The 13,298-nt window shown below is 39.1% G+C and overlaps 2 protein-coding genes across 5 annotated transcripts in view; one reads left to right on the top strand and one right to left on the bottom strand.

Annotated features, from left to right (window-relative positions):
- TRAPPC8 (trafficking protein particle complex subunit 8) overlaps positions 1–3,794 on the top strand; it is a 50,254-nt gene extending 46,460 nt beyond the window's left edge. For all 4 annotated transcript variants that reach the window (XM_048049351.2, XM_048049350.2, XM_048049354.2 and 1 more), the window contains 2 exons: positions 813–902; positions 2,755–3,794. In XM_048049351.2, coding sequence (XP_047905308.2) covers positions 813–902; positions 2,755–2,989 — 325 coding nt within the window. In that variant the 3' untranslated portion in view covers positions 2,990–3,794. The remainder of the gene's footprint in view (positions 1–812; positions 903–2,754) is intronic.
- Positions 3,795–8,595: 4,801 nt separating this feature from the next.
- On the bottom strand, positions 8,596–11,528 carry LOC106038391 (cation channel sperm-associated auxiliary subunit delta). The gene is given in 4 exon segments (XM_066991258.1): positions 8,596–9,101; positions 9,140–9,347; positions 9,350–9,594; positions 10,658–11,528. Coding segments are annotated over 4 exon segments (1,041 nt in total). The 5' UTR covers positions 10,916–11,528; the 3' UTR covers positions 8,596–8,771.
- Positions 11,529–13,298: the final 1,770 nt, after the last annotated feature.

Raw genomic sequence — 13,298 nt, 5'->3', positions numbered from 1 at the left:
GACTTACATCAAAAATAAAGATGATAATGGTTTAGATTGCTTGGGCTTCTCTCCTGGAAGAATCTCAAAATTAACCTGTCAGAAAGCAGACTACTAGGGTGAATTAGTTGGAGCCTGCAAAAATGTTTGACTCTTCCAGAATGAAAGTGATCTGAACAACTGTCCCCAAATTAATTTGTAGACATGAAATAAATTGTACATGTAACATTAAAATAGCTATTGGGTCTGGGTTTTTTTTTCCTCGAGAGCTTTGCTGTGTTATACTTGCATTTACTTTAAGGTAATGTAATTTGCCAACAGAGAAGGATTCCTTTCCTTACAAAATCTAACACTTTATAAGGTGTCATATTTTAATGACAATTATGAAGTGTGCATGTTTCCGGAAACAAGTTCATATCTTCATTATAGTTTCTAGTAGTTCTTTTCTTGTTTGTCTAACTTAGAATATTTAAACTGTTAAGCAATGGCAAGGAGTTCCAGTGACACAAATCACTTCTCATGTGAATAGAGCTATTTCAATGGCTATTTCTAGTGAACTAAGGTGGAGGTTTATGCTTCTGCTAATTTTCCTCAGCTGAACAAAGGAAGGCAGTAACTTCAGCATTGGCTTAATTGGCTCAGTAGTTTTTTACATGGACTAGAGTTACTGACACTAAGCGATTGTATTATGTACAGTGTCTCACACTGTTGTATAATAGATGACTACATGTTAATTTTGCATGACCTGAAATTTCTTTGGATTACTTAAGTCTTATTCTGGATAGTCTTTAATTATACTTTTTTCATTGCTGTGGAACTATTTCTCTTTGCAGCCTCTGTCTGGTACCTGTCACTCTCCTACTTTCCAATTGTTCCCAGGCTGTTGTAGATGTGATGATTGATTTGCGGCATAAAACAACAAGGTAATGCATGTATGTTAATCAAAACATATCCTGAGACTGCTTCCTAGTTTTAGGAAGTTTTGCAGTTTAACTGCACAGAATATCTAGAATAAGATCTTTATAATAGTGGCTTCAATGAAAGAATGCAAGGTGATCAAGGCCTCATACAGTCAAATGGGAGTCTTCGGTCACTTCTCAATTTTTGTTTTGCTTCTGGCTATATCTAAGAGAAGACCTTGAACTCCAGTTAAACAGTTAAACTTTGCAGACCTTTTTTTTCTGAAAAAAAGTGGAAACATTTTTGAACTTGCAGAATATCAGCTTTAGCAAACTTCTATTACTGAACATGTGTTGCTTTTTTTCATTTTTAAAGTATCAAGTAATTTGTAGAAAACAACTTTTGAAGTATAAACTTGAATACTTCCTGCTGTAACGTGATTTAGTATAAACGGTCATAAAAATACCTAAGGTTCTAAGATTTTCCCCTAGTATTTTACCAGCTTATTCTTGTGACCGGCTTTTGACCTAGAATTGGAGTACTGTGAAAATACTACCACTGGGAAAACATTTTATGAATTGTTTCTAAAAGTTTTACAGGTATTTCTGTGGGATAGATGGAATTCAGTATCATGAGGTACTGCTAATTTTCATTTCTGTTAAAACAAGGCAGTTTAACTCATGTAAAATTCATGTGAACCCTAATCCTAGATACAATGCAACCTGATTTACCACAAAATAAACTTGTGGGATTCCTGGTTTGAATGATCTGGGGGGACGGGAGGGGAGGGAGATGACATGACAGATTGAGAGACATCAAGGACTTCTTTATGGGGAATGCTTGCATGTTGCCAACAGGCTGTCTAGGTGGTAAACAAGAAATTAAAGACCCAGAGCCTAATACACAACTATTTCTGTTGACATGACATGGTCTGTCTCTGGTTCATGGGACAGACCTTAAGAATGCCTTATGCAGTAATTTTTAAATCTTGACAATCTGTATCTAGTCTATTGTTTTGTCATGGTTCTATAAAAGCTGGGAGTACACTGGAATTTATAGTTGCAAATAAATGTGTAAAGTTTGTGTGGTGTACAATATATTAAGAACGTAATATATTAAGAATATATCCAGAATATATTAAAAATATATTCAAGTCTTTTAAAGTCTGTACTGATCAAGTGTGTACTGAACTCAAGCCTGTACTGATCCATCTGAGCCAAAGGAAGAGTAGTTATAAAAGTTTGTGAGAGTCGCAGAATAGTAAAAAGTACTTGGTAAGAAGTAAAGAGGACTCGGTTAAATGGACCTCATAAGTGGACAATGAGTATCTTTACAGATCCCTAAGGTGACCTTAGGTTCCCTGCCTCATGGTATGCATGCTGGGAAAGAGGACATAAACATGCTGCTTTGTTGAAACTATGTTTAGCATCTTGGTTAAATGTTAAGCACACTTCTGTCTATATCTTTGATTGCTGTTATCTTTCAAAATCTAGGTTTGTCTTGCTAGGAAAATTGTAATATCTTAATGATAAGGTGGGGGGGATGAAACAACAAAGCACAATGTATTTGGGGAAGGCAGTGATTTAATTATTATAGGCAAGCAATGAAAAAGACCCAGCAACTTCTAAGATTCCAAAGAAGACTGACAGTTGGCACTCTAGCATCTGAAGACTGCCAGAGTAGGAACTTAGTTTTCCAATTCCTGGCTTTTGGTTGGTTTTCAGAAAGCATATTCAGAACAAGCATATTTGTAAGGGGCTGATTATGAGCACACAGTATATTCTGAAGTTTTGGGAAAACATCAAATTGAGGGGTTCATATAAATTGCTAATATTTCAAAGACAGAGGAATAACTTCTCTTACCTTCTTTTTCAGCCCAGAAGCACTAGAAATCCATGGATCTTTTACGTGGCTTGGGCAAACACAGTACAAGCTTCAACTGAAAAGCCAGGAAGTCTATAGCTTGCAGCTAAAAGCTTGCTTTGTTCATACAGGTGTCTATAATCTTGGAACCCCCAGAGTATTTGCCAAGCTAGCGGACCAAGTTACTTTGTTTGAAACGAGTCAGCAGAACTCCATGCCTGCACTGATTATTATTAATAATATCTGACCACTTTCTGAAAAATCATACTAAAAGACAAAAATAAATGGGATTCTTTTCTTATATTGCTGGTTGACATTTTGCTGCAGTTTTTTGAAATAGCACCTCAAACATCTAACTTGTTACTAGAAATTGTGTAGGAAAGAGAATAGCAAAATATTCAGACTACTTGTCAGTTTGTTTCTCGATGCAACGCACGTTGGACTGAAAAATTCGTTTATCCTTTTATAATGTATTTCTTCTCCGGTAATTAAGATGTTCATAACACAAAATCTTTAACTCCAAATCTGAACATATTTGTATGTCCTATGCCCTGTCAAAAACGCAGCTTGACTGCTGTTCCAACTTCCAGCATGGTGTGTTTAATATTTGTGGCTGTATTAGGATATGGTTCAGGAAGAAGCCATCACTGGCTTTTTCCTGTCTAAAGCCATTAGTCATGATAAATCCCAACCTTACTGTGAAGTTCAATAGGGTATCTCCAATCTGTTCCTCAGTTCTTTAGTATAAAACTTTGAGTTTCCATGTTTATGAAAGCTGATGACCTTCCAAGGTTTACATACAAGCCCCACCTATGGTGTTTCAAAAATAATTTCTTCAACCAGTTTGAGTATTTTTTCTCATTCATCTCAGCACAGAATGCACTATTTCACAACCATGAGATTGTCATTTAAATTGTCACTTGCTTTATTATGTAACTATAACAATTGATCTGTTTTAAAAAAAAAATCTACTCAAGATTTTCAAGAAATGTATTATATTTATAACAAATGTACTGTAAATAGAATAAAACATACACCATATTCACTGTATGGACTGCTGCCTTTAAATTTTTTCCTTCCTTTGTATACAGCTTTGGCAACCTACTAGTGCTGATTTTGTATATAAATTCGGTTGTGTACACTAGAATATGTTCATTCTAGTCCTTTTTGCTCTGAAGTTTCCATCTTGTTGCGGTAGTGGTGGTATACATGGAAAATTGCAGAGGTTGCTGTAGTTGTCTTTTGAGTTCTCACATGGTATTTCTGTGAGCAAGTCTCAGAATTCAGCTATATGGGGAATATCAGTTAATATGTGATGAGGATTTTTAATTTGAGTAGTAGCTGCTGAACATAGAGAAGGCTGTGAAGTAATCAAGTGCAGCAAAACCAGCGTAGAGTTAGGAGATGTGGTTTATGATGGATTACCTGTGAACAAGGAAAAACTGACGTACCTAAGGAAACCCAAGACTTCTGTCTGTCTGCTGTATCATGTGGCTGAAGGAAATTCCATCACAGGACAGCACTGACTTATGAAACAGTCAATCTGCATTCAGAAGCTTTTTTCTTTTTTTGACACCTTTTATCAGCACTACTGTATGACTGTTTCCAGGACTTAAATTCCTGAAAAGTCTTTGAATTCATTCACAGCATGTGGCCTTTCGTAGTCATACTTAATGACTGTGAGCTGTGCTGATTTATCAACGGAATAGTTGAATATTACATAACAAATGTGCTGCTTCTGGGATGGAGTTCTTTTCTGCTATCGGGCAGATTTGAAGGCTACACTTCCTAAATTTTTCTTGGCACTGCATTGTAGCCTTATACTATGTCATGAGTGCTCTGTCTTGGCACTCTTTTTAGGAAAGAAAACATTATTTATTCCAGTCAGCTATCATGCTGTAGGCCACTAAGTACTAAGTCATATCTGATGTGTTTTCAGCACTTCTTTGAATACTTGAGTGGCAGAAATCACATTAATCAGACAGAGGATGTTTCCACATGAGTTTTGTGACATATGAGTCATAATTTAACCAACTTTCAGCCTGTCAGAAGAAACTGCTAAGAAATACCTCGTGATTTGGAAGTTTCACTGTTGTAAAGAGTAGCCTTACTGCTGGCTTAATTAACTGCTGCCTTGTGTAGTGTTTGTCAGTGATCCTAACTTTTAGATTAAGTAAACCAGTCCTTGATGTTTCTATTGGTGTATATCTAGTTTTTTTAAAAAACAAAAACACTGATAAGATTATGTAGCTTGGCTTGAAGCAACTACCATATATAGATCAACCCTTCATGTGTCTCAATGCTTATAGGAGTAGGGTGAGCTACTGATGTGGCAGGAGGCTAAAGGAGCTGGAGTAATGGGTAAAATTAGCAGCCTCTTCAGCATATACATATGAGATGCTTTTCTAAGTCTGTTTATGTAGACATGAGATTTCTTTCTGTGCGGACCAACTGTTCCCCAAAGTTCTCAACTAAGCAAAGCTCAGCAGTCTAAGCTGTTTCAACCCTATAAATAAACCAGGCTTCGATTATACTGTAGATATAATATGTAGCTTTAAAAAAAAAAAGAAACAACAAAGTATTTACTTTCTCTTCACCCTTCAGTGAAATCTTTTTGTTCTCTTCCCCAGCATGCTCGTTAAAAAAAAATACTGAGATTTTCAACTTGTCATATTCTAAGACAACAACGGAAGAGCAGTATTTGAGTTTAACTTTTTAAAGCTTAGTATAATGTTAGAAAAGACTGCTGTTATGATATGTCTGAGGAATGACTTGTAAATGTTAAACCATAAGCCAAAGTGCTTTATTTCCAAATCAACATCAGTTCCTTCATGCTGCATTGTCAGTTGTGTAGATTATCACAGGATCACAAAATCGTTTAGGTTGGAAGAGACCTCCAAGATCACCAAGTCCAACCTCTGACCTAACACTACCAAACACTACCAAGTCCTCCACTAAACCCTATCACTAAGCTCTACATCTAAATGTCTTTTCAAGACCTCCAGGGACGGTGACTCAACCACTTCCCTGGGCAGCCCATTCCAATATCTAACAACCCTTTCCATAAATAAGATCTTTCTAATATCCAACTTAAACCTCCCCTGGCACAACTTCCCCCTTGTCCTATCACTGGGCATGTGGGAGAATAGACCAACCCCACCTTGCTACAGCCTCCTTTAAGGTACCTGTAGAGAGAAATAACGTTGCCCTTGAGCCTCTTCTCTGGGCTAAACAACCCCAGCTCCCTCAGCTGCTCCTCCTAAGACTTGTTCTCCAGACCCCTCACCAGCTTCATTGCCCTTCTAATGTGTAAAGCTGGCCACAGTAGAGATCAAAATCTCTGAATTTAGTAAAATGTCCAGTTTCATTTTGCATGATAGAGAATTTGCGAGTAAATTAGATTTGCATCAAGTAAAACACAGAAGTAGTTCCATACCTTAGAGTACTTAAAAATTAGGATTTTTATTTGAGCTGCATCACCAACTAGCATGGTCCTGGAATGAGGTGGGTGAGTTGTGGCATCTATTTCATATTTACAAGCATGTGCTTCTGCATCCTATGGTACGAGGAAGCAAGTGATGTGAGAATTCAGGTAGTTTTGCCAAGATTTGTTGAAATGCTGCATTGGCAGGTTACAATTTTGTGCAATGCATATCTGTAAAAATACAGTTTGCTGATGTCTTCAATAGGCCCTGAATATGACATAGAAAGCACATAACACTTCTGAAAGCATGATTTTAGAATGGAGGGAAAACAAGACCATGCAGTTGGTGGATTTTATGCTTTATATCACTTCCTTAAGCTTGAGAAGGAATTCCAATATTTGAATCCATTGTGTATATGAATAAATGGCATTCATAGTATCGCAGATAAATTATTTGTGCTCTTCACTTTTCCTAGTAATTCAGGCAGCCTGATCCGTGTTCCTAACTCTCCTGTAAAGCAGTGAAAATAATCGTTTTGTTTTAATGTACAAGTTGTAGCTGGCTGATGTGTATTCTAGAATTTGCTTACAAAACTTGCATACATTCATTAGTATGGTTAACTGAGGCAGTATCTAGTTCTCTTGTATTGAACTGTCACGTCTCTGAATAGCTTGTCAAGATGCTTAAGAATGTTGGAAGAGAAAGCAGGTAAACTGCATGCCGTGAGTTAAAGGGAATGTAGAGAGTGTGCAGTCCTTGAATGGGGAGGGAGGGGAAGGTAGGCAGAGAACAGAATGGGTAAAGTCATGAACAAGCGGTAGGAAACTCAGCTACTGGGAGGGGAAGAAGGAAGAAAGGACAGTTGCAAAGTGAAAACTGAGGACTTCATGGTAATGAAAAATGAGAATGCTGTTCAGATGGCGCCTGTAGGCAGAGTGATTACCAAAGAGATAGTAGAAGGTGACTGCTGTCACTCAGGCAAAACTTGTGAAAGTGTGCAAGCACAGCAGGATTGAAAAGGAAGGGGCAGCTTTGAGAGAAACTTTGGAAAGGAGAAGGATGGGATCACAGTTTAAAACCAGATAAAAATGAAGAAACTGAGCAGCACAGGGCAAGCTGAAGGAGAAAACATGCAATGCTTGTTCTTAAAGAGAAAAAAAAAAAAAGAAAAAGTTTAAAAGTCTGTATTTCATATTGAAGCTCTGTTTAATTTGTTGTTCAGGCTGTCAGCCACAAATTCGGGAGTCATTGCAGTTGGTGGTTACTGAAAGGTGGAACCTTCAGCTATTTTGTGAGCAAGCAAAGACTGCTTTAATGACTCATACGCAACTAGGTTGGCTGCTAGTATAGTGGAAGGAATGTCCGGAATCTCCTATAGAACTTTGCAAAAAGGCTCCGTTCTGTGCTTCGGTTATAATATTTAACTGATGGGAGATTTCCTTGATTCTTCTTACTATTATAGGAGATGACTGATGTTATAGCAATGCCTTGTGCCTTTTCTGCTGTCAGCCATAAGTTCCCGTCTACCTTCTCAGAAATGGTAGAAATTGCACAAAATATAGTATTCCCCTGAAATTGTGTACTGCATTTGTGGGTATATAGGTATGGAGATTCAGAACTGGTTGCCTCATCTTAACTTTTTAACTAAACTCGTATACGTCAGAACAAGAAAAATAATCTTAGCTTTAAATTAAAATCTAAATTACTTGTGATGGAAACACATCTATAATGTCTCTGTCTTAAATTGCATTTTTTTAATCTTGTTTAAACATTCAGTATAATAGAGTAAGGCTTTAACTACCAATAAATACCAAAAAGTAAGCCATATACTGCAAATTCACAGGATTCACAGTAATAATTGTTGTCTAATCTATATACAAACTAATTTTTTTTTTTTTTTTACTATCATGGTATTGAGTGCAGACTATTAGTGTATTACTAGGAAACTGTCTACCAATTTACTTTAAATACACAAGTCCATCTGTATAATGGATTTAGAAATTCTGGAGAATGTTGGTCTTTCACAGTACAGTTATTAGACAGATAATGTTCTGCTACTCAGCATGAGTGAAAAGCTGCGCTCTTTGTGTGAGTTGTTTACAACTTCAAATTTGGAAATTTGGATAGAATAGGGCTTAGTCACACAGCCTTCATTCTTACTAATAAGAAATTCTCTCCAGTCCACTTGATTTAAAAGTTATTTCCTAAAATTAAATTTAAATACTGTCATGTTTCTGAAATCATATGCTTGTATTGGAAAAAAAAAAAATATATATATGCTGTCTGTAACCACACAGGGTCAGTGACAAGTTTAGAATGATAAATTAGGGGAAAAAAATGGGGAAAGCTGGTTAACAAGTTAAAACCATTGTGAAATGAACTCTTTTTTTGCAACTTCCAAAAAAGTTTAACTTTCTAATTAGGAAAAGGACGTTGGGCTAGTTTCCCTATCAGATCTTTGTAATAACAAGAAAACTTTCCCAAACAAAAGAGAACTTCTGCAATTAGATCTCACAGAGACCTTCAAAAATTGCAGTCAAAACACTTTGACTCTTGGCATTTTTTTTGGCATTCAGTTTTTAGCGATAAATAAGGTAGGAAACATCATGTCAAAATCAAAAATAAATTCAGAATGCCTGACAGTGCTGTCCAAAAGCTTAGATAGCTCATGGGAAAAGCACCATGCATATATACTGAGAAGGTTACAGATAAATCACAATAACTGTAAAATTTACCCACTACACTAGCTTTAAAAATGTATAGACCGTTATATGAAGGGAAAGTGATCTTATTTCCATCTTTATGAAGAATCAGATGCTTGATGGAAGGCCACTTTAACTCAGATTCACTCCTATTCTTACAGCTTCTTACATAGTTACTTTTGGTCCATGCAGTATGTGGATCTGACAACTCCTGTTCTTTCAGCAAAGAAATCTAATTTGAGGTAGAGAGAAGCACTTGGCATAATATGCAGTCAAAAGATAATCACAGTTATGCATTCCATGTATTTCAAACATAAAGTCAGCAGAGACACGCTTCTGATATTTATTATCTTCCCATAACTCAAGAACTGGCACCTGAGGATTTTTGCAATATATCAGGAGAGGACGGAAAGGACATCCCAGATTTGTAAAGTTAGCTTTGATCCGTAGAGTGTCCGCTGTGTATTTGCTCCAGCGAGAAACTGTGGGTCATATATGTTATGGCTGATTGTATAACTGAATTTACTTCTCAGCGCCCTTTCCTGAATGAAGCTTTTTCTGCATGCTGCTACATTTTTAAAAATTCTGATATGCTTTGTAGGTGGGCAGGACACTGCAATATGTGCAGTTACGGGAGCCACATCAATACAGCTGATGACATTGTCAGGGATGTCCACAGTGGCAGTAGACATCTCTCCATCACATATACCATCATAGAAGTCAGCCTATGCAAATGAAGAGACATTCTGCTGCTCCAGAATTATATGCAAGAAGTATTGGATGTTTCCATCATATGTAAATCCCATTTCTATTACATTTGCACTGAAAGCCAGCACATGGGGATTGCTGACTGTCATCAAGTGAATGAACATTTTTGTCAGGCTTGGGCACAAATATAGTTTTCGAAGACATTTTCATGTATGTTAATATAGTAGATATTGTTCTGGAAGTTTCCTGTGAGAATCTCCACAGTGCGGGACTGCTGAGATTTCTGGACTGCTAACTGCAAGCTGAGTTTGCATTTCTTGGTCACACAGCTGAGAAAAATTGCTGGTCACAGGGCTGAGTATGGTCAACCATCCCACTTCTTCAAATAAGATCTTTTTTTTCTTTTTTTTTTTTTCCTTCAAATCTATGCTCTCATCCATGGCACCATGCTAGTGACCAGCCTGATGCTGCCATAAGAGACATCCATTCTGGGTCAAGACTACAATCTGGGAGGCACCTGTAGTCACAAGGAGGAAACCACTGTCAGGGAAAGTAGTGCCTTGAAACCGCTTTTAAGGCAGGACAGTCAGTTCTTCCATCATCAAGTAGTTGTTAGAGGATAAAGTATCTGTTGTCCAGAGAATGATTAAACCCCTTAGGACAAGATTCTGTATGCTCCAAAGCTTACTGGTGCCTTTGGGCAGCAGGTGAAAGATGGTAGAACTGTGGTTGGACATGTGGCTGTTCGTGGTGTCATTGTATCTGAAATAGGTCCCTGCCACCACCTTCCCTGCCTCATCCTCTCCAGTTCTGCTGATAAGCAAGCCAGTCATGGCAAGGGAGGTGAAGTTGCAGACTTCAAACAACACTCTTTGCTTTCTTATATTCCTCTTGATAGATGTAAATGTGTAACTCCCATCCTCTGAAACAAAGATATGACTGTTGGAGACTGAGCGTCTGGTGCTGTAAGCAAAAAGGGTCCAGCTGAGCTCCTTGCACTGGGAGTCTGTCCCCAGGTAGCCTCAATGGGCATTTGAGAGTTCAAACACATGGGAGGTGACTCCTGCTGATGGGACCCACCTGCCAAGGCTCTCGAAGTACAGGTAAACCCGGCCATTGATCACTGTCATGACTGTGCACAAAGGTGATGGTGCTGACAACAACTTCTTTGGCCTTAAGTTCTTCTGGGATGGGGAGTGGGGAGAGGCTGCTCTCAGAAGCATCCATGCTGATGAAAACATCCTTCCCTAGGTACGTGGATACCTTTGGCTGCCCTTTAGAGCCAAACCCTTCACAGGGGTGCTGCAGGATGGTGGGGCCAGCACTGGAGTAGCTCATGTAGATTCCTCTCATCCATGTCACCTTGAGGCCAAAAAATATTGCGTGTACCAGCTGCTAGTGGCTGCAATCCAAGGCGTCCCTGCTGCCCCACGAGCAGAGCCACGGCCTGGCCACTAGTGCCCACCAAGGCCAAAATGCCATCTTCCTGGCTCCTGGAGGGCTGAGGGCCGCGTTGAAGAGCTGGGACAAGTGGCAGTGGGGTCTGGGGCGGCAGCTGGGACAGAGCACAGAACATGGCGGCAGCTGGCTCCTCCCCTCCCTGTGAGGTTCCTCTGTCAGTAGCCGCGTGTGGCAGAGGCGGCTGCTGCTGAGAGGTGTGCTTCCCAGGGGACCCCGGGCAGGGACAGAGCCTGGCTGGATTGGGGTGGGGATATGAAGAGGAGCTGCTTTCATCAGTTTTTTCATCAGCCGCAAGGTTTCCTCATGGACTTTATCATTGCCTGAGTAAAACGCTCCACAAGCCTCACACTTTTTCAGTGGGTCTTATATGAGATTTCAACTCTGCTCCAACCATCTGGAGTTTAAGACTTATCCAAATTAACCACTAGATGTTGCCATTAATTACATAGGAGATGTTGGCAGTCCTTGGCACGGTGGGGTTTCTCATGTTTCTTCCTCCCTCTCTTCAGCAGCTTCAGGGTAGTGCTGGCACTGCCAGGGTAGGCAGGCAGAGGGGAGAGGGGTGGCATTGCCCAACCAAATGGAAGTGGGAGGTAGAATTATACAGAGACAGAATTATACAGATGCTATAAGTGACATAAATCTCAGAAGGGAATAAAAAAGAAGTGAAACTTGGGAGCTTTCAACTTTTAGGGCAAGCAGTACTTCTGTCAAACAAGGTCAGAACTAGGACAACCATTCTGAAATAAAGCTTCTGTCTATCCAGGCAAGCAAGGTGAAGACAATAAGGAGGTGTCATGAGAAGCAGAGGGTAACCACAAAGAAGCATCTGGTAGGTCAGGGAGTGCGGGGTGCGCAAGGCAAGCTAAAATACAGGGAAATGCAAAGAACTGGAGACAGATGAGGCCAAGTTAACATGAAATGTGAGAAGGCCTTGAAAGGGATCGCAGGAGAATACGGTGAAGCAAAAATGTTGAAAAAAAGGATGATGAATGTGGAAACAGGCATGTAAAGAGAGTGGAAATGTGTATTTATCGAAGTATGAAGGAGGGTAGAGAGGGCCATGTCCCAAGAATTGGAGCCCTAGTACCAGTATTTCATGGGATTCTTTGAGTCTAGGCACTCTATATTTTTTCCTGTCTGTATACAGGGTTTACTTTAGGAGCACTGTATAGCTTTCCAGTTTTGCAATTTTTTTTTTCTCTGACATTGAAAAATGCGTTCAGTAGTTACTACTAAATTATTATGCCATGTCATATTACTACATGTGTCTTACAGTGGCAGGAAGTTGGAAAATCTCTTGATTCTGCTATTGCATACTATATTCACTGGCATTTTATCAACTGCTTTGTGAGATTTATCTATGTTGTCTTTAGTTTTAAATTCCTGCCTCGGGTGCCATGGGAAATACATAAAAAAAAAACCATTGTATTGCTGAGTATGGGTGGCTGCTCTCTTACTTTTGTATCCAAATTATATGAGTTAAGCACTGCTGCCATCTAGTGCTTTCTGCTTCTAAACGTGTTCTGTCTCAGTAGGTGGACATGACTTTTATTCCTTTTCAGAAAAAGTATTATTTGTTAGGTTATGTGATAAAAGACTCTTCTCCACAAAAACAGAGGAGCAGAGAGGACCAATGAGGGGACCAATAATCTAACTAAACTAACCAATAAACTAACTAAGAGAAATGAGGTACTGTGACTTGGCTTCTCCCAGAGCAGTCCAAGGAGAGCCAACAGCCCCATGGTCTGTGTGTGATGCCCACTGAGATAATGGGGCAGGTTCACCAAATCCCCTGACAGACTGAGAGGGGTTTCTGCCTAGAGCTGTGGAAATCTCTGTTGGATGCAGGGAAAGATCCTCTTGGGATTGTACAAAACTCATGACAGTATATTTGGAGAGGGGAACCCAAGGTGGGAAAAGAAAAGAGATCACAATGATTTGTGGAGAGACAAACATGGGGAAAAAAGGACAAAAGGGATCAGTCTGGTGTAAGCAAGCTACTGGTCATGGTGCATGTCCAGCCATGCCCAGTGCCTGACTATCACGGCCTGTCCTGCATTCTTATTTAAATAAATTTCTAACTATTTTCCTAGGTGAGGGGATTCTCTATTCTGCATGTATTTGCAACTCCTGACATCACTTTGATATTGTTCAGAGCTTCAGCTAAAAGAAGGAAAAAAAAATAAAATGCTTGATTCAGCAATTAGAAATTTATCAAGAGAGAGATTTTGAAGAATTATTTCTCTCCCACTGAGAC

The sequence above is a fragment of the Anser cygnoides genome, chromosome 2 (genome assembly GCF_040182565.1).
Source record: "Anser cygnoides isolate HZ-2024a breed goose chromosome 2, Taihu_goose_T2T_genome, whole genome shotgun sequence".
Taxonomy (NCBI): Eukaryota; Metazoa; Chordata; class Aves; order Anseriformes; family Anatidae; genus Anser; species Anser cygnoides.
The sequence above is the reverse complement of the archived record's forward strand: the minus strand, read 5'-3'. Positions and strand labels throughout refer to the sequence as shown.